At 50.7% G+C, this 20,640-nt stretch overlaps 6 protein-coding genes across 6 annotated transcripts; 3 read left to right on the forward strand and 3 right to left on the reverse strand.

Annotated features, from left to right (window-relative positions):
• Nucleotides 1-949: 949 nt before the first annotated feature.
• Nucleotides 950-1,824, reverse strand: BO79DRAFT_221580 (uncharacterized protein; the record flags this gene model as incomplete). Its single annotated transcript, XM_025683524.1, has 6 exons — nt 950-1,093; nt 1,157-1,158; nt 1,244-1,427; nt 1,476-1,480; nt 1,570-1,633; nt 1,780-1,824. The coding sequence occupies 6 exons, from the start codon at nt 1,822-1,824 to the stop codon at nt 950-952; spliced, it is 444 nt and encodes a 147-aa protein (XP_025535429.1).
• A 1,946-nt stretch (nt 1,825-3,770) lies between these two features.
• On the forward strand, nt 3,771-6,216 carry steA (sexual development transcription factor SteA; the record flags this gene model as incomplete). The annotated part of the gene is made up of 5 exons (XM_025678888.1): nt 3,771-3,894; nt 4,007-4,106; nt 4,171-5,706; nt 5,823-5,906; nt 5,964-6,216. The coding sequence occupies 5 exons, from the start codon at nt 3,771-3,773 to the stop codon at nt 6,214-6,216; spliced, it is 2,097 nt and encodes a 698-aa protein (XP_025535430.1).
• A 130-nt stretch (nt 6,217-6,346) lies between these two features.
• On the reverse strand, nt 6,347-7,259 carry BO79DRAFT_232312 (uncharacterized protein; the record flags this gene model as incomplete). Its single annotated transcript, XM_025684219.1, has 4 exons — nt 6,347-6,609; nt 6,639-6,728; nt 7,113-7,179; nt 7,245-7,259. The coding sequence occupies 4 exons, from the start codon at nt 7,257-7,259 to the stop codon at nt 6,347-6,349; spliced, it is 435 nt and encodes a 144-aa protein (XP_025535431.1).
• A 943-nt stretch (nt 7,260-8,202) lies between these two features.
• BO79DRAFT_232313 (bifunctional K:H/Na:H antiporter NHX1) lies at nt 8,203-12,858 on the forward strand (the record flags this gene model as incomplete). The annotated part of the gene is made up of 6 exons (XM_025684220.1): nt 8,203-8,503; nt 8,562-9,788; nt 10,574-10,609; nt 10,689-10,838; nt 10,917-11,576; nt 11,627-12,858. The coding sequence occupies 6 exons, from the start codon at nt 8,203-8,205 to the stop codon at nt 12,856-12,858; spliced, it is 3,606 nt and encodes a 1,201-aa protein (XP_025535432.1).
• Nucleotides 12,859-13,945: 1,087 nt separating this feature from the next.
• BO79DRAFT_274795 (putative GABA permease) lies at nt 13,946-16,110 on the forward strand (the record flags this gene model as incomplete). Its single annotated transcript, XM_025687626.1, has 8 exons — nt 13,946-14,024; nt 14,111-14,313; nt 14,359-14,424; nt 14,493-14,640; nt 14,697-15,229; nt 15,317-15,403; nt 15,478-15,862; nt 15,956-16,110. The coding sequence occupies 8 exons, from the start codon at nt 13,946-13,948 to the stop codon at nt 16,108-16,110; spliced, it is 1,656 nt and encodes a 551-aa protein (XP_025535433.1).
• A 244-nt stretch (nt 16,111-16,354) lies between these two features.
• Nucleotides 16,355-17,830, reverse strand: BO79DRAFT_221585 (zinc-dependent alcohol dehydrogenase; the record flags this gene model as incomplete). Its single annotated transcript, XM_025683525.1, has 4 exons — nt 16,355-16,487; nt 16,693-16,714; nt 16,767-17,121; nt 17,180-17,830. 4 exons carry the CDS (start codon nt 17,828-17,830, stop codon nt 16,355-16,357), a joined length of 1,161 nt encoding a protein of 386 aa, XP_025535434.1.
• Nucleotides 17,831-20,640: the final 2,810 nt, after the last annotated feature.

A 20,640-nucleotide genomic window follows, 5' to 3' on the forward strand; every position in this document is an offset into this window, starting at 1 on the left:
CTATTCCTATCTTTGAGCAGCTAAGCCCACCATGCTTTTGAAAATGTGTGTGTATGTGTATGTACATGTGTGTAAGCACTGCCTGGCCGAGTGACCTCCTCCATCGGTACCCTTGATCTTCCCAAACAAAGGGGGGCCATATGCAAGCCGAAGGGGGCAAAACATATCATACTGTCCCACTACTTTGGTAGACTTCCCAAGAGGCTACTACTCTCTACTCTGTAGATATCTACCAAAGGAACAATACCAAGGACTGTACCTCATTGTGCGCCACGATCAAACTGGTCATCACATAAGATCAGTCAGTCGGTTTATTTTTGGTGCCGTCATTTACTAGGCTGTTGCCCTGAAGAGTTTCTACTAGTTAGATACTACTTCGGAAACCCGCATAACAACCCTGCATGTAATTCGCCTGTTGGACAGAAACCGGGCGGTGGTACTGGTGCATGGCTAGTCTGACAATCAGATGAGCCCATGACAAGTAAGTAATACAACACAGCCATTGCCATGCCATGCCATGCCATGCTATGCTACACCAGGCAATCATTTGCAGGTGATGATAGCATGGCATAGCCGCCAGATATCCAACCACACATTGAAGAAGCAGGTTGGAAGCCTTTGTCATACTGTGTTGCTGGAACAAACACAAAACAAAGGTGATGGATGGATATATGGGCTATTACTAGCTACCCCCTACTAGTCTACTAGTCATACTGTAGCTACAGTAGTCACATACAGGTAAGTAAGTAGGCAAGGGTAAACAAACCTATCTCACAGAGAGAGAGCGAGAGAGAGAAAGGCACACTACTGACCACGACTGGAAAGTGGATATTGCTTCTCTCAGTTCAATTGGGGCCACTGAAAATTGTGGGTTGGAAGGGATAATCCATGCCAGCCATTGGCGGAGTAGTAAGCGCTCACCAGAATTCTGAAACAAGGGGCGAATGCTTCAAGATTGTTTCCCGCGCCAGTTTGATCGGGTGTGCAGGCTTGGCGTTGTGGCCTTTTCTTGGTTCCACCCAGGGCGGCAAACCCAGCGAGGCGCCTTGGTTTGTGATTTCATTTCCATGCCTTGACCAAGCGGGTAGCATTGCTGGCATAAAGGGTGTAAAAAAAGAAAAAAAAAAAAAAGAAGGAAGGGTAGTGGACTACTTACTACTGTAGAGGAAGGTTGGTAGCGATGAATTGGGCGGTTAAGCAACCCGCATCTTCTCGTTCTTATTCGATGTGACTTCCCACTTACCATAGCCGCTGGCTGTGTGATATGCAGTGCTAGTGTCAATGGTGGGTTGGGTTGTGTCTGTGTATGTGTGTAATGCTTGGATAGGCTGGAGACCTGGCAAATGGCCCCCAAGAAGAATGAGGCCCCCAAATAAATCGTCGCCTAAGTAAGTTGAGAAAGAGGAGGGTACATCGCCCGTGCGCGCCTATGTGCATATCTGGTGGTGTACAACTACTTACTACACAAGACTTACTCTTACTACACCACAGAGGGTAACCCTTCTCCTGATTTCCCCCTTTCCAAAAGCTTCTGGTAGTAATATCGGGATGCCAAGAGATAGAGCTTACTTGTGTTAAGGCTCCCTGGATCCCACTCAAGGAATTTTGTCCACAGAGAAAGCAAATTGATATCCTATTTTGGTTGCAAATCCGAATTCCCAACAGTCAGGTCGTCGGATACCCATGATCCATCATGGAGGTGCCTAGGCTACCGGACCAACTCCACTTTTGCATGTTCTGTTTGCCCATTCCCTTTCTTCTGTGTAAGGTTAGCCACACCTTCCCCACACATAGCAGAAAGCCAGTAAATATCGCGCGGCCCATGATGTAAGATATCTTCAGGAAGCGCTCTTCAAATTAACAGTCGCCAAGTCGGAGCAGGTAGGCTACCCCACAGAATCAATGGGATTGGCTTAAAGCTTTGGGGTGTATGATTGCAAGCTGCAGGAAGAGACAGGGTGTGTAGGATGATTATTTTGTAGTATATGTCAGTTAGTATGTAGTACTAGAGCCCCTTTCAACTGATGATTTTTTTTTTTTTTCTTTTTCCTTTTTTTACTCATTTCAATGTTGGTATGACCGACCAGAAAATCAAGTGACTAGTAAATTGGACTACTTAACAAGATAACTTACTCCGTACTGAATGCTCTTACCACCTTCCAGCAGGTTTCTATGAATAAGTTTAGCAACGATGGAGGTGGACTAACCCAAGAGGGAGGCGGCCCGGCAACAAAAAAATCACTAACGGATGGGATGGATTGGAATCTTTGGAAGTCGGCGGCAGCCCCACTGTCTGGTAACCTGGTTATCCTCCTGGTACCTGACCGTTTGGATACCTAAATATCTTACCATTGACCCCACTTTTTGGAGGTGTGAATTCGCTGCTGAGAGATGCAAATGGCAGGATAATCGGTCCTGGGGGGAGGTTACTTCAGGGAGCAGTCCTTTTTACCATACATGTATAATTCCTGTATCGTGTGATTTGATTACCGGGAGGGCCCTCTCTCTCCTCTCTTTCTCTCTTCTCTCTCCTCTTTTTGCCCTTAGGCTCTCTCAGACTTTCTGTCCTCTTTTTTTCTCCTCTTTTGTTATTATATTATTATTTTATTTTATTTACTCTGAAATATTCTTTTTTATTTTTTTTTTATTTCTTCCTTTTCCCCCTGCCCTGAAGTCGGTCCCTGGCGCCAGTCTCCACTTATATTTTCCTATTCTTTACTCAGTGGGTAAAAAAAAGCCCTACTTTTTCGCCGTGCGCGTATCCCGGAGCCCAACCAACTAAGTAAGTAACTTAGTCAAGCCGCCCAGGAGGGAGAGAAGAAAGAGTAGTAGAAAAGAGTGACTCCAGAAGTGGGCGACTCGATCCGCGGGTCTCGGTCGGCGGCGCTCCCTGAATTCCTCCTCCCAGACCCAAAGTCTCCGTCTCTCGACACTGGCTGGTCGTTTAAAATTATTATTGTTCTTTTTCCCGATTTTATTATTTATTGTTAGATTATTATTTTATCGATTGGCATTATTATTACCGGTTACCGACTGCCCTTCCATACTTGATCTGTACCTCATCTCTGCTGTAAAAAAGCAAGTCCCTACTTCATCCCTCCACTTCTTCCTCTTCCTCTCTTCCCCTTCCCCTCCTACTCTTCCCCATCGCGACTGGCATCTCTTGTTTTTCTTCTTCCATTTTTACTTCGTCCTTCCTCTTCTTCTTCTTCTTCACCTCCTTTCGTTTCAGTTCACATCCCCATCTTCGCCGTGCGAGTTATCTCAACCCAAGGGACTTGTAATCGGGCTGGCCCAGTTCAACTCTCTGTTGCTCTCTCTCTCTCTCTCTCTTTCTCACTGCCTTTCATTTGCCCTTTGTTGACGAGGGTCGGCACAACGTCAGCGCCTAACTACTACTTGCTTGCTACTCTTTCCATACAAGAGGCTGGCACCTCTTTTTTCCTACCCATCAGCTGTGTTTGGATAACCCTATTGTGTTTCACGATCCCGTCGTCGAACACCCTATATCCAAACCTGTTTCTATCTTTATATAGCATTCAATCCTCCGAGATCGCTCCCCTTGATTCCTTGCGAGTGGTTGTTTGTCCGCTTTCCTAACCGGGTGTTGTGACTGTGCGTAACTCCTTGCTCTGCCCAACCGGTGCTCTGTGACACCGTCCACTTGCCGCTTCCATGGCGCTCTTCTTTGTTCGCGCTTATGCTTGCAAGCAAAACCGTCGTTTTAAGATTTGACTGATTCCCCGACAGACTACTGTATCACATCCGCTATGTATTCCCAACACGGTGCCCCTATGGCACCCCCCCAAAAGCCGGAGACGTTTATGCTTTCCACTGAGGCCCAGCAAAGCCTTCCACATGACGCGCAAGTCGCGCTGCAGCAGGTTGACAATCGTACGTTTTCCTTTGCGATGCTTACAACGCCTGTAGCTTCAGTCTGGCTTTCCAGTGCCTTCAACCCAGGCCCTTTGATGGACTCCTGACTAATGGTCTATCTCTGGTATAGTCAAATACTTTCTCCTCTCGGCGCCAGTGGACTGGCATGCAGATCAACTCATCCGGCGCTTCTTGCTTCCTACTGGCGACTACATCTCTTGCGTCTTATGGTTAGTTGCGATCGTCGCAATGCCATGCAGTTGATCAAAGAACACCTTAACTGATTCGCCATAGGAGTAATCTCTTTCACATCTCCGGAACCGACATCGTCAGATGCCTCGCATTCAGATTCCAGGCCTTCGGGCGCCCCGTGAAGAATTCGAAGAAGTTCGAGGAGGGTATCTTCTCGGACTTGCGAAACCTCAAGGCCGGAACTGATGCTACTCTAGAAGAACCCAAGAGCCCGTTCCTCGACTTCCTCTACAAGAACAATTGCATTCGAACCCAGAAAAAGCAGAAAGTCTTCTACTGGTACAGTGTGCCACACGATCGGCTGTTTCTCGATGCGTTGGAACGTGATCTAAAGCGGGAGAAAATGGGGCAGGAGGCGACCACGGTTGCGGTCAGCGAGCCTGCTCTGTCTTTCGAGTTCGATTCATCCCAGTCGCTGTATGAACAACTCACAAAGGCACAACAAGCAAATTCCTCATCTTTTGCTGCACACGCAAGTACGACATATGGCCAACCCGCATCCCCAGTGGTTCGGACCGTTGACGCTATGCCTCCTCCCCAGATGGCTCCCCAGATGGCTCCCCCGGCGCTACCCCTTCTCCCGGACGAGTCGGGCAATCCGGCGATGTACAACCCAGTTCCTATGCCCACCACCCTGGCCCAGAGCGTTATTAAGCGCGAAGCCGAATACGGGCACATTCAATACGACCGCAATGGCATGCCCATTGCTCGTCTACACCAGCGCCATGCCTCCATGCCCACTTTCGTCGAATACTCGCCGGCGCCATCGTTCGTTTCGTCTCAATACGAGGACTACAGCAACCGGGGCCTATCGTTCGAGCCTGTTACACCTCCTCAGCACAGCTCCCACCTTGGAGCTGAACCGGCATACATCGCTAACGAAGACACCGGTCTCTACACCGCCATCCCCGATATCTCTTCCGCAACCCACTTCAATCCAATGATGCAGCTACCCCCGTCGAACCTTGCCCATGCGCACTACCCGGCGCCTGCAAGAACTTTCCCTTCAAATGTCTACTCGGTCATCGAAGGCTCTCCTACATACAAGCAACGTAGGCGGCGGTCTTCGATACCCCCGAGTATCACCAGCGTTGGCGCTGGGCCGCACCCCCAGGTGACTAGTGCACCGAATCAAGCTGTTGCGTACGCTGCCCATAAACCCAGCGACCTTCGTCGCTCAGTCTCTAGCTCGGTGGCTCCGGTAGCGGAGGTGGATGAGTCTCACCATGATCAGTCTTTCAGGGCTGCCAATGGCTATCGCGCTGCAGTCCTTCCCCAGAAGAACCTGCTGCATGAGATGTCCCGCAACGGCACCCCGCTGCCGAGTCTCGAGGAAAACCCCGAACAGGGTACCTTGGCTCTTGCAAATCAACCAGATGACCTAGCGCCTCTCCCTAGCGGTGAGGCACTAGATGCATCTGTCCAGAACAGTGCGACGACCAAGAATGACCGATACGGTCCCATCCGTCGTGCTCGGAGCGCTACCATGATGGAGCTCGGCCCCTACCCGCAGAAGTCACACTCCTGCCCCATTCCATCATGCGGACGCCTCTTCAAGAGATTAGAACATTTGAAACGGTAAGCTGCAAAATTCTATTTTTATGAGCTTCCCAATTGGTCCGGGTTCCTGAAGGGATCGGCGGAAGCCTTAAAGCCATTGTTTCTGTAGCCGCCGACTAACATGAAGGATGCAGACACGTGAGAACGCACACCCAAGAGAGGCCCTACCCTTGTCCTTACTGCAACAAAGCATTCTCCCGATCGGACAACCTGGCACAGTAAGTTATCAGCATGTTCACTTGATATTGATTGCAGGATGCTAATCTGCCTTACAGACACCGTCGAATCCACGAGGCTCAACAGGATGGGCAGCAGCCCCTTTCTGGCCACGAGGAAGACCTGGAAAATGACGAGAACGGATTTGGTTCAGCCGAGGAGGGATCTTCTCCGTCTGAATCTGTCTCAGGTGCCATGGTTAATGTTCCTGGCATGACCACGATGCCCTCCGCTATGACCCTGCCATCGGCTATGCCCACAATGGTCGCTCCTCACATGATTGCGCCTCAACTATTGCAGCAGCAGCTATGAGTGACGCGCCATGGTGGACCTCTAACTGGTCGATACTTTGCCAGACATGTCACACATTACTCTGTTCGCTTTGTTCAGTCCTTACTGATGCTTTTGCATCTCGACCCTCGGTCGTCTACTGTGTTTGTTCTCACTTATTAACTCGAGGAGTTGAGGGCGCGTGTCTGCATACAAAACGTCCCTTACTCCGTTCTTGATTGATTGCATCGCCAAGTGTACGCTGTTCGGCCCTGTGGCTCCTGTACGTTGATGCCACGTCACTGAGGCTCGGTTGACAGCTATTGGCTTCCTGCAGGATCTCGTCTCCTGCTTTGCGGCCTTGTCCCCCGGGTGATGGCGGGGCTGCTTCCAGATTTGGATTGAATCTTCCTTTGTTTCCTATTTGCGGTCGGTCTGGATTTGGTGTCCATAATAAGCGTTACATGTGTTCGTTCCTCGGGGTTGGTAAGCTGTTGTCTCTACCCCATAATTATGCTTGTTTTTACCTTGTCTCCTTTTGTTCGGTCGGGTTCCTGGTTTTATTTGTTTTATGTGCTATGTTGATAATGGGCTTTCTTGTACTATTTCATTTATCGCGGTGATGGGAATCTTTGGTGGGTTGGATTTTACAGATGAAGGTTGATCAAAAAGGGCATATAGCCTGAAAAGGCTACTTTTCTTTGCTCGTGGGATATTTTGCGGCTCTCCAGGCACACCTGAAGCGGGGATGCAAGAAGGGGGTCTGGATTTGAAGCTTCTTCCATTATAGATATTCCGAGAAGATGGGTTCTTGTGTCTGCGACGGGCGTGCATAGGTTGAGCACATACATATAGATATGAATCAAATGGTAATGAAACCCATGCTGTTTAAATGACTAGTAGCCGTAAAAGTAAGTCAGGGGATGGATGTTTGTCACCTGTCAGACGACTGCGTGTCTCCGCCTGATCCAATCGTGACCCGTTCGACCCGGCTTCCAGATCGGGCTATATCACGTGCATGGCCTGCTGACGTCGACCCGATTCTACAAGGTTATCGTCATCCAGGACACCCCCATCGTATTCATCGGGAATGCCTCCTCTTTATTTCTCTGCAGTGAGCTGTTCTTATAGTCCGCCTAGCATGGTGCAAGACTAGGAACCCAAAGGGTTGATCTTCGTGCCATACCTCCTATCTGCTGATACTGCTCCCTGAGCGCTTCACTTTCCATAAATACATACTCGCGTGTCCACTACTACCTCTTGCCGAACCCTGAGGAATTCAACCACGTTTCAACAGCCTGTTTGAGATTATCACACACTATATTGCACTACCACTTGCTTCAACCTCCGGCAGGAAGAAGCCACAGAACGGTTGCATTCCATACTGGACTAGCTTGTGTACCACGGCCTTTCCACACCCTTTGGGTCTATCTATCCACTTCTAATCATTTTATATGCTACTAGTCCGCGTGTGCTATCCTCGGGGCTTTTTCTATCCCATGAATGACTAACGCAGGAAGACCTGATCGTATCACACACACGCGCGGTAACTTCTTTTGAATTCCCCGATTGTTAACAGGGGATCGTTGTGTCCAGCAACGCTGCTTTTAGCTAGATCAAATGCCAGAGACGCATGAGCGGTTCGCTGACGAAACTTCCCCCTTGGTGGGAGCATCTGACAATAATCAAGTGCATTCGATGTCAAGAAATGGAGATAACAACGGGACCAGCGGGGCTGGAGATGCTCACCCACTGTCTGAGACGAAGAGCAGCTGGTACCTGTTTTTGTTGACTTTGAGCATTGGCGGGTAGGTGGCTAGTCTGGTCCGTTGGCGATCTAGTCAAGGACTGTTTCTGTGTGCTGTATGGCTTTTGCCCGAAGCTGACGAGTTGTTGTTCTAGTCTTCAGGTTGTGTGGTCCACTGAGCTATCAAATGGATCGGTAAGCTACCACTGCTTCTAGGGCTTCATGTGGGAATAGGGTGCTAATTATGTTCCTGAGCATAGCCCTACCTCCTGTCCCTCGGAATGAGCAAGGCTTTACTTGCATTCGTTTGGATTGCTGGTCCTATCACAGGTACCCTTGTGCAGCCGTATATCGGCATCTGCAGCGACAATTGCCGCATATCATGGGGCAAGAGAAAGCCGTTCATGGTAGTGGGCGGCATTGCGACGGTCATTTCTCTCCTTGCTCTCGCCTGGGTCAAGGAGATGACCGGAGGCTTCCTTGGCCTTTTCGGTGTTGATCCGGCCTCCAGTGCAACGCGGACAGTGGTCATTGTACTGGCCACCATCCTGATGTACTGCCTTGACTTTTCTGTAAATACTGGTAGGTTTCCTTATGCTTCGCTTATATGTGCAAACTTAAAGTGACTGTTCGGTTCCAGTGCAGGCAGGCATCCGGTGTTTCATTGTGGATAATGCCCCTTCGCACCAGCAGGAGGCAGCAAATGCATGGGCTAGTCGGCTCACCGGCGTTGGTAACATTCTTGGGTACATTTTTGGATATATGGACCTGCCTAAATGGTTCCCGTTTTTGGGAAACACACAGTTCAAAGTCCTCTGTGCATTGGCGTCCGTCGCACTTGGGTTAACGTTGTTGGTCAGCTGTTTATACATTAAAGAACGCGATCCCCGTCTAGATGGCACGCCCTCATCGGGGAACCCTGGGCTTGTGACATTCTTCAAGCACGTTTTCAAGTCGATCAAACACCTGCCGCCGGAGATTGCCAAGGTGTGCGAAGTTCAACTTGCCGCGTGGGTGGGTTGGTTTCCTTTCCTTTTCTATTCCACGACATATATCGGGCAGCTCTTTGTGAATCCGATTTTCGATGGACACCCGGGTCTCTCGGATGATGATATCAACAAAGCTTGGGAAGAAGCTACGAGAATTGGGACATTTGCGCTGCTGGTCTACGCAATCATCTCATTTGTGACAAACTTAACACTGCCTGTCCTTGTTGTTCCTACCTACAAGTCAGCTGTTCCTTCTGAGCCCACTCCTACGGAAGGTGAGTCGGAGGACGAGCCCTTCCTAGGCAACAGAAGGCTGTCTACATCCTCAATTAGCACTGCCATGGAAGCACCCGCGCCAATCTTGGGAATCGATAAGGGCGATTCGGGAGAGAATAAGTGGCTAGCGAAGTTGCAGATCCCCGGATTTACCCTTCGGCGTGCGTGGCTCATGTCGCACATCCTGTTCGCTGTCTGCATGTTTAGCACATTCTTCATCTATTCTTACCAGGCGGCAACGGTGGTTATCGGGATCGTTGGTATCTCGTGGGCATTGACGCTTTGGGCACCCTTTGCCCTAATCTCTGCGGAGGTCTCCCGCATTGACACGGAGCGTCGCATCCGGCGGCATCAGAATGGGGGTGCAGTCTCCGAGCAGCCTCGCGATGATACGAGAACACCAGCCCGAGCCAATACCGATGAGCAAGACCTGGAGAATGGATCACCCAATTCAACTACAAAGGCAGGGGAAGTGGAAGAGGAAGAAAATCTAGCACAGGCAGGGATCATCCTCGGACTGCACAATGTGGCCATCTCGGCGCCACAAATCATCTCGAGTCTGATTTCTAGTGCGATTTTCAAGGCGTTCCAGAAGCCTCGGGGTGAGCCGTGGGATGACAGTGTTGGGTGGGTGATGAGGTTCGGGGGTTGCGCGGCAGTACTGGCGGCAGTGCTGACCAGCAGGCTTACCGAGGGAGCAAGGGGAGTGAGTGTTTCATCGTAGGAGTTATATTATTGGGGTGGAGTAACAGACACAACGATAGTAATATCAATATTACACATTGATGGAGAGTTATCATAATCTGTAACACCAGGCCGAAGTGGAAGGAATAGTAGAAAAAAGTAACTAACCAGCAATAGTTCATTCTATTGAGGCGACGTCACACGCCAGGAGGATCAGCGGGCCGAACAGCGACGGGTCTTGGCCACGCGGGACTCCGGCGGGCGTTGACGAATACTTGTCCCCTACAACTCATGCCAGCTTTCGCTTCACACATCTTTACAGTCTCTCGCTTTTCGCTGCTGTTGCGCCTTTCTGCCTCCCGTCAGGTCTTTTGCGATCGGCAGATTATGTGTGCCTGGTCCCCGTACCAGAGACTCGCTGCTGGGCGTTAAAACCGTCATCCGCGTCGTGATTGCGAGGGATATCCCCAAACAATGGCTACCCAAGTGATGGGCGACTTTTTACACCAGCTAATCCGTATGTCTTCAATGCCCCATGCGATATCAGTGGATCAGTTAGGAGAATGTCAAGCTTCGGGTTGATGGTTGAGAGATCCCTGGGGCTTCCTCTGTGAGGAGGCGGCGGCCCCTTGTGATGGATGGATGCATACGCGGTCGGGCAATTTGAAACGGAGATGATCACTAACGACCTCGTGCTTTTCAGGGAGAGCTGTGGATTCGGATACGGACCCCGATGATGGTACGCGCGTTATGCTCCTTCCAAAATATTCTATCTCTGGTCTTGCCCATTCGATCTGACAATGTCGGATTTACAGCAGATGCTCCGGATACCGGCGATAAGGAGTTCTTCAGCTCCTGGGCGCTCTTCATCCTGATTATGTTGTTGATGTTCGCGCTATTTACGAGTTACATTCTCCAACAGAAGAAGATTCAGGCGGTTCATGAAACAGTGCTGTCTATATTTGCGGGTACGTCGATCGCAGCTTGGTTGTTTCCTTTTGGGATACTGTGAGGGTCAGGCGCTCATGGGTTTGGGATAACTTTAGGCATGTTCGTCGGATTGATCATCCGATTGAGTCCTGAGTCACCTATTCAGGACAGCGTCACTTTCGATTATCAATTCTTCTTCAACCTTCTCCTTCCTCCGATTATTTTGGCGTCGGGCTACGAATTACACCAGGCGAACTTCTTCCGAAACATCGGTACCATTCTCACTTTCGCCTTCGCGGGAACGTTTATCTCTGCTATCGTGTTGGGATTGGTCTTGTTTGTCTGGACGAGAATTCCGTTGGATGGGTTGAATATCTCCTTCGTTGAGGCTATCGCAGTCGGTGCGACTCTGTCGGCGACGGATCCAGTCACTATCTTGGCTATCTTCAACTTGTACAAAGTCGAGCCGAAGCTTTACACGGTCATTTTTGGCGAGTCGATCTTGAACGATGCCATTGCTATTGTGTTATTCGAGACTGCGCAGAAGTACGCCGACAGTGATGCGGGTTCCTTGACTTTCTTGAACTTGTTCGAGGCTATCGGAGTGTTCTTGCTGGTTTTCTTTGGAAGTATGATGGTGGGTATCATCGTCGGTATCATGACCGCTCTGGGCTTGAAGTACACGCATGTGCGCCGCCAGCCCAAGATTGAGAGTTGCTTGATTGTCCTTATCGCCTATGCCAGCTACTTCTTCTCGAATGGTGTCTATTTGTCTGGTGAGTGATGTGCTTTTCACCAATGGTGTGAAGCAAGCTGACATTCTTAGGCATTGTGTCTCTTCTGTTCTGTGGAATCACCCTCAAACACTATGCATACTATAACATGTCGCGCCGTACCCAACTCACCACGAAATACCTCTTCCAAGTGATGGCGCAGTTGTCGGAGAACTTTATCTTCATTTATCTCGGACTCGACTTGCTCGTCCAAAGACATCTACAGTTCAAGCCTCTCTTTATCCTGGTCGCCGTTTTCGGTATCTGTATTGCGCGTTACTTGGCGGTGTTCCCGCTGTCCAAGGCGATCAACTGGTTCATCCGATACAGAGCCCGTCGCCGCGGCATGGATGTTGCTGACGAGCTGCCCTTCGCTTATCAAGCAATGCTTTTCTGGGCAGGTCTGCGAGGAGCTGTCGGTGTTGCGCTGGCTGCGGGCCTGAAGGGCGTCAACGCCCCAGCGCTGCGAGCCACTGTTCTCGTGGTGGTGGTGTTGACCGTCATCATTTTCGGTGGCACGACGGCCCGGATGTTGGAGATTCTGGGAATCCGGACCGGAGTTGTTGAAGAGATCGAGTCGGACGATGAGTTTGACATTGAGGTCACCAACGGTGGCACCTACTACAAACGCTCCGATACAGGCTTGGGATACACGCCTCGCCGTATGGACTCGACCATTCCGTTGGACGGAGTGCCGCGCGGCGATATAGACCGGAACAACAGCTATTCGAGCGGCAACAACCGTCGCCCCAGCCCTCCTCCATCCGGCTCGGGCCGTACGCGAGGCCATGCCCGGCTCTATTCCAACGCATACAGCCAGAGAGATTCAGGGCGTGATCGTACGTCGACAGCCACGCTGCTGGGTGGTGCCGCCCGCAGCCACAGCGATAGCGATGTGGCCAGTGAGGACGAGTTTGGCTTGAGGACTACTGGAAAGAACCGTGTGGCAGACGCCGATCAATTGGACGCATTTGACCTTGATGTCGAGGATGCGCCGTCCGATGACGACCTTCCCCCGTCCGCCCCGGCGCCGACTACCTCGCGCCTCAGGCGATCGCCGTCCCAGCCTCAACAATACTTGGAGCCGTCGCAGACCACACCCCCTAATAATACCTCGCCTAACCGGCGCGAGACCGGATTGAGTGCCCGCGATGCCATTCGCGACCTCTTCTCGGGAGGACCGTCCGGGGATCACGCGGCGTGGTTCCGACAGTTGGACGAAGATTATATCAAGCCTCGACTTTTGTTAGATCAGTCGAACCACAAGGGACCTGGTGCTGTTTAGATGATACTCCATTCGTTTCCTTTTCCACCTTGTGTGTACTCATAATGCATGATTCCAACTTCTGTTCCACTGTTTCTTCTGCCAGCCTCCTATTTTCGGGATGGTTGTTCCTTCTGCTCGACCCCTGGGGGTCTGTCGGTGGTTGTAGCTCGCCCTGTTGCGTTCAGTAGCGAGTATGCTCCAGACAGCAATCCCCTTTTTCTTATGCGGGGGGGTGCTTGTATATCCACTATATACCGGTGCAGCTGCTTTTGTATTGTTCAGTTCTTTGGCATAGCCGGGTCTGGACACCCTGGACACATGTCATTGTGTATGATTGCCATGTTTCATTTTAGATCTGAATGATTGAGATTCTTCTTGTTCGTTAAATTGCAACGAAGCACATGCGTAGGTCATATACTGCAATCCATAGATAGATAAGCCCATCAAGCCAAGCCCGTCTAGTCGGACAGGCCGATCCCCCTCTCACTAGTAGACGCGTGATTCCCCAGCTGGCAGTACCGGCAGAGTACTTACTGACTAGCAGTAAACCTCGGAATAATCCTCCTTCCCCCTTCCTGTCACTTCCGATTCCGAATGGGCAATCGGCAATGGATCCTTCGCGACAAGCCTCCAGACTATGGTGCCCCAGCACGGGTTGTTATCAGACGCAGGATCATCCAGATTGGCTACTCGGGCGTTGTACTAGGTTTCCCCCGCGATAAGAGTCTTGATAACAACATCCCAGTCTTGCAGCTCTCCTGATCGAGAGCGTCTCTTTCGTTGGTTGGTTGATTCTACTAGGATGTGGCTACTACTTACCTATTTGGTTGCGCGACGCCACCGATTTATTGGGCTTATCGGAGGATGAATGGATTATCAGCACTGTCTTTTTTCTTTCTCCCATTCGGCGTAAAAGATGGATGATAGATACTTATTATACTCCCGATGGGTTGGAGAAGGAGGTCTGGAACCCCGCGCCGCTGTACTCATTGGAACTAGTATAAGTTGAGTGTCTGGTGCTTGTGCATCCTTCTGCTGTCATTCACGTTTCTTCTATCATCATCACTCTGTCTTGTTATCTGCTGTTCCTTCTCTTTTGTCCATCATGGCAGAAAAGCTCAAGGAAGCTGCTCGTGTGGCTGATGAAGATGCTCCCGTCGAGCAGGGGGATTCGCAGCTTTTGGGTATGCCATACTATCATCTTTATCTTTGTCGAGTTGTTGGTTTTGTTTTTTTTGGCTGGTTGTTTGTGCTGATCGCATCGGATAAGCTACGCTGGGGTATAAGCAGGAACTGCGTCGTCATTATTCCACCGTCCAGGTCTTCGCTATCGCCTTTAGTATTATGGGATTGTTGCCTTCGATTGCCTCGACACTTTCGTATTCGATTCCTGCTGGCCCTGCGGGCATGGTTTGGGTATGGTTGCATATGCATGCTGGATTTACATACATGGGGAATTCTTGGCTAACTAGAGTTAGGGTAAGGGTTTCGCTGTTGTTTGGTAACCTCTAGGTGGAGATTCTGATGACTCGTGCAGGATGGTTCTCTGCCAGTGTGTTTATCTTCATCGTAGCTTTGGCGATGGTAAGTTTGCTGCGCAATATCTCTCATGCTTGTCGAATTGCTGTATGCTCACTACTCCACTCGTATAGGCCGACCTAGCATCCGCCATGCCGACAGCCGGTGGTCTCTACTTCTGGACTCACTACTTCAGCGGCGAGAAGTGGAAGAACCCTCTCAGCTTCGTAGTAGGGTACAGCAATAGTCTCGGACTCATCGGCGGCGTCTGCTCCATCGATTGTATGCGAATCCCTCGAACCCTCCGTGTCCTCCCATCGCTGACCCTAGCCGACAAGACGGCTTCGCTACAATGCTCCTCTCCGTCGTATCAATCGCGCGTGATGGAAACTGGACGGCCTCTCGGCCCGTTCTATACGGCACCTACGTCGCCTGCGTCGTCGTCCACGGTCTCATCGCCATCTTTTGCGCGCGCATCATGCCCAAAATCCAGTCCGCCTGTATCGTGAGCAACGTCGGCCTCGTCCTGGCCACCGTCCTCGCCCTGCCCATCGGTAAAGCCGTCCGCGGGGGACAGATCAACTCGGGAACGTACGTCTTCGGACACTCTGAGAACCTCACAACCTGGCCCCAGGGCTGGACTTTTATGCTCTCGTGGATGTCGCCCATCTGGACCATCGGCGCATTCGACTCCTGCGTGCACATGAGCGAGGAGGCGAGCCATGCGGCGCGTGCCGTACCCTTAGGTATCATCTGGTCTGCCGGACTCTGCGGTCTGTTAGGGTTTGTGTCTCTCGCGCTCATCGCCGCCGTGATCAACCCGGATCTCAACGCCGTGCTGAACTCGAGTTTCGGTCAGCCAATGGCACAGGTACACACCCACCCACCCACCCACCTTCCATTCCCTCCATCCTATACCTATACTCTAGAATATAGTACTGACCGAAGGTATCATCAGATCTACTACGACGCCCTCGGCAAAAGCGGTGCCCTGGGCTTCATGGTCGTCGTAGCAATCGTCCAATTCTTCATGGGCCTAAGCTTGGTACACCCCCATTCACCCATCAACATACATCCCCACAAAATAAAACTCCTAATAAAGAAAAAAAAAAAATACAGGTCGTCGCCGCCTCCCGCCAAAGCTGGGCCTTCTCGCGCGACGGCGCCCTCCCCTTCTCCTCCTTCTTCCGACACGTGAGCAGACGCGTCCGCTATCAACCCGTCCGAATGGTCTGCTTCGTCGTCCTCATCTCCATCATCCTAGGTCTCCTCTGTCTTATCGATGAAGCCGCCTCTAGCGCCCTCTTCTCCCTCGCCGTTGCCGGGAATGATCTCGCCTGGATGGTCCCTATCCTTAGTCGTCTTGTCTGGGGTAAGGAGCGGTTTCATCCGGGAGAGTTTTATACGGGTTGGTTTAGTAAACCCATTGCTGTTACTGCGGTGGTTTATTTGGCGTATGTTATTGTGCTGAGTATGTTTCCGACGGGGGGAGCAAATCCATCGCGTGAGTTTATCTATCTATCTATCCCTTTGGATGGGGCTTGTTTGGGTTGAGGAGAGGATGAAAGCTAATGTGTGTGTCGGTGTGGGTGTATAGCGCAGGATATGAACTATACGATTGTGATTAATGGGAGTTTGTGGCTGGGGGCGATGGTTTATTACGTGGTTTATGCGAGGAAGGTGTATAGAGGGCCGCAGATGACGGTGGGTGGGGGTGGGAGTGGGGAGTCGAGTGGGGATGAGATGAAGTGATGGGTTTGGTTTTGTGTGTGTTTATATTATTATTGTTTGGTTGGTTTGGTTGTATGGATTATGGATGGGGGGGTTGATGGTGGGTGGTATCATAGAGGGATTACTGCTATTTCAATCGCAAGGAATATAGGGATTATCGTTAATGTGTGTAGATTCATGGTGTTTAGTAGAGTGTGTTGTATCCCTGAATGAAGGGTAGGTTGGTGTAGTTTATCTACTATATGGGTATCTGACTAGATATTAACTAGGTAGTCTTGGAAGTGGTGATGTGATGTGATGTGACTGATGATTGCATGATGGATAAGACACTGATATGTCCTCCGTAGGCTGGATTACTTGCAGTAGGGAGTGCGTGCTTGTTCATGGAAGCTCTTTTACTTGGTATATGTCATATCACATGTGGGAATTATTTTATTTCATTTATCATGTTTGGTATGTCAGAGACATTATCGTAGTCATTAACCCATCATAGTAGTAGTTCAGGACTGGCTAATACACTCTGTCCAGCAACTCGTGAAGCCATATCCCCAACGCCAGTTCTTTCCGTGTCTACTTGCTTACTGAGGCACTTCAAGGACATACCGACCGGCGATCTGGCCTTGTTCTGTTATAACTGTTAGTGAGACAAATCAAACATAAGCAGGTATCACACATACCCATCAGTTCGAAGATGCGCGGCAAGTCTTCCAGAGGAGCCGTCTTGAACGGAGCTTTGATAAGTCCACGAGCAAAGAAGTCTACCGCTTCCACGCCATCCTGTCTATTGCCGACGTAGCTTCCCTTGATGTTGATCATACGGACAACGGTGTTGAAGACTGGGGCTCGAAGGAACGCGCCGGCTGGCAGGCCGATAGCGACGACACTGCCCTTGGAGCGAACGTACTCGGTTGCTTGCTGGAAGGGCTTTTCGGCCACAGCGAGAAGGATCACAGCATGAGCACCCAGACCTTCCGGAGTGGCTGCCTTGACGTCTTCAACCACGTCCTTGGATGTCTTGAAGTCGATGTATGCCTGCATTGTGGGAGTGTGATTAGCCAAATGTGGTGGTATCGGGAGAACGGGGACTTACCTCTGATCCGAGTTTCTCGCACATGGCTCTCTTCTCATCGCCACCGTCGATAGAAATGGTACGAAGTCCCATTGCCTTGGCGTACTGCAGAGCCAGCGATCCGAGTCCACCTCCGGCGCCGACAATGGCGACGGTCTGGCCGGGACGGGCTCCAGACTCCTTCAATCCCTTGTAGACGGTGATACCGGCACAGAGGATCGGAGCGACAGCATCAAGGGGAACTTCCTTGGGAAGCTTCGACGCATGACTGGCCTTGGCGACGGCATACTGCTGGAACGTACCATCGACGGTGTAGCCGGATAGCGAAGCGTGAGGACAGAGGGGTTCGTCGGCCTGCTTGCAGAACTCACAAGCCAAACAGGATCCGTTCAACCATTTGATACCAGCGTGGTCTCCAACTTCAAACTCATTGACGAGTTCACCCGTGGCGACGACCACGCCAGCACCTTCATGTCCGCCCACGAGAGGAAGCTTCAAATCGAGTGGCCAGTCACCCTTCATGGCGTGCAAGTCGGTGTGGCAAACTCCGGTATACCGGATCTTGACCAAAATCTCGTCCGGGCCAGGCTTTGCAACCGGAATCTGCTTGTAAACAACGGGACCACCTTTCTTCTCGACCACTTGGGCCCATTGCTTCTCCGGGATAGTCATGTTGGCAGACCGGGGAATCGGTTGAGATAGTAGATGACAAAGATACGATGTGATGTGAAGCTGATGAAAGCAATTGATGTTTCTGTGAGACGAATAATCAGGGTCTCCCAGGTCAAGGGGCGAGAAACCTTCGTGGCTTTATGTAGTTGCGTCCTGGTGGTGTTGCCGGGTATGACGGACAGGTGGGGTGATGTCCGCCCATCGCCGGAAGTGAATTGGGATCGAGTGACGTCGAACCAGGAGGATCCAGTGGCAGGACAGGGATTCATGCCAGGAGATACTGACAAGGAAGTAGTAGTCACCGAGCCTAGAGCTGGCTCTTGGTCTTTCGGCCGGGCGGCCATCCTCGGGCTTACAGCATGCCCAATTCAGTAAGGGACGATATTCACAGACAGCCCAGTAAAGATGTATGCCCCAAGCCACTCTTGGAAAATATCCCGCATCAATGTCTCAGTGAAGTTAAGTGGTTTGAGGATCCCGATCCATGGCTGTCGGGATGGCGGGACATGGCAGACGGGATAGACGTCATGGAAACTCAAGCTCTCTCCGCAGTTTCCATTCGCGGGAAATGCGTGGAGGGAAATGAACATCCTGAAACCCCAGATGTATACGAGGAACGCTGGCTATAAAGACCCTCTATTATCAGATCCCCGCTATTAGAACCGCATTAAGTCGGCCCAGCCCCAGCGTGCAGCATCTGGTTCGTGTTGGCAAAGAGGGGTTGATTATTCCGATGGAAGGTTGAGAGCGAGAGAGGCGCGGATGACGCGGACGAACGGCTTCCTTCTCGGGATTTCCCCAGTCTATAGCACTCAATTCTATCAAAATCTGCAGCAATGAAGGCAGGTAGCAGAAGCATGCTTGCGGATAGATCTTCTACCACGGCAGATTTCACGGCGCATGGTTGGACGGGCGATCCGAGAGCGTTAGGCCGATCATTCTTATCGCTGCCTTGGGCCTCACCCAGGATCGTTGCATCGCATCCCTTTGTCTCATCCCAAATTCAAGAATGTTCCTTAGTTCCTCTGCGTTACCTTGTGGCTAGTTCCTATACCTCGAACTCTTCGTGCTCTGCCGAATCCCGTCCCTGGCTGGTTTCTCCGCAGATGAACTCTCATTGCTGCGGTTAGCTTGCATGGGATTCGCAGGCCTCAGCCGATCTCGCAGCTTCTTAGTGGTTCAATGGCATCACCAGTGAGTGGTGGTCAGACATGATAAGAACACAATATCATGATCAGTGGCAGTTATCATCAGAGAACTGAATCTGCGGAAGCTTCCAGGCAAAAAGGGCAGATGGAAGGTTGAAAAAGCCCAGTTGTGGATGGTCTGATCGAGTACCTCTGGGGCACCCACCTGACCACGAGCCCATCTTAACCCTTTTCGGAGGTGTTCTTAGCAATGGGTCTGGTCATGCTGTTTGACTATTACAATGAGATCTATAGAGTCTGTTTAATGATTATCCTAAAGCAAACAACTTGATCAGCCGATCCAACATGAATGGGATGCTAGGACGCTAGGTTGCTAGGTAAGGATTGATGCTTGAAATAGCACCTCAGTCGCTACTGAGTAATAGACTGCGAATTTAGAGATATTAGGTGATTTCTCTTTTCTCTAGTCTTGAACATACTTTACTTGCAGCTTGGGTAGAAGAACGTGTTGCAACGGGGCCATCATGTACACCTGTTGCAGCGCCGGCTGAGCCCTGATCATTGGCATGGGCCGGGGTCGTACAACTGTTTGCAAAACACTTATTAAAGAGAGGCTAGAAGCTTTATTTCAGGGTTATATAAGTAGTACAAAGGTCTATTCGTAGCATTTGAAGCCATTACCAGGCGAATATTTAGCTACAGAGTAGCACCCATGCCCTACTGCCTAGATAACTAGTTCTAGTACCATATAGACATCCCTTGGTGGAGGGACGAGTCAACTCCCCTTTATGAACAAGCACCTATCTAATTATTGGTGCAACTCCTCGTTCGGACAAGCGTTGCGTTAGTATGTAACCATCAGCGGCAGTCCAACCGGAGAACGTCTACTCTGGGGTTGTCATTGGACATCAATGCCAGACGATCTCATTGTGCGTGGCACTAGACTTTGGTGGCGGTAGCTCCGGCAAGATACATGGGGGTAGCTCCTCATCACCCCCGGGATGAGGTAATTGCCACGCTCCATGTTCAACTGCCAGTTTGAAGCTATCGGCATTCTAGAGGAATTAGAAACACAGAGGTGACAGAGATAGCTATTGAACTTCAATTCTGTCAGAAATGCTGAGATGGCAAAGTATTGGCGATCTCCAAGCGTGCTTGTTAGTAATTGATGATGTAGTCTTGAACCGAAGTCGCGAGATGCCGGGAACACAATATGGATGGATGGATCCTGGACATGGCAAGACGCCGGCGTAGTTACTCGACTTATCTACGGCTGTAGGGTCTACCTAGTCCATGTACGCCGGACAATGTAAGCCGATGCAGGCGCTTCAAATCGTGTCAAAATCCCCTGGAGGGGCAGCAGCACACGCGACCATCCTTCCCCCTCATGATCAGGTGTACGATGAAGTGTCCTGTTTTGTGAGATTTTGGAGAGCGTGATGGATGATGGGAGAACCGGGGGACAGAGTTGGCGGTAATCTCCATAAAAACCCGAAGAGTCCGTCAGTCACAGTCAGTTGCTCTCTCCGTTCCCGATCGAAAGGCGATGATGTCTGGAGACGGTCATTACCTGTATCGAACTAAACAGTTCGGTCATGGAACGGAGCCTCCCCGGTCCAGATGCAGGAGCGATCGATGGAGATAGAGGTTGTGTTATACTTT

Source organism: Aspergillus costaricaensis (assembly GCF_003184835.1).
Source record: "Aspergillus costaricaensis CBS 115574 unplaced genomic scaffold BO79scaffold_39, whole genome shotgun sequence".
In the NCBI taxonomy this organism is placed as follows: domain Eukaryota; kingdom Fungi; phylum Ascomycota; class Eurotiomycetes; order Eurotiales; family Aspergillaceae; genus Aspergillus; species Aspergillus costaricensis.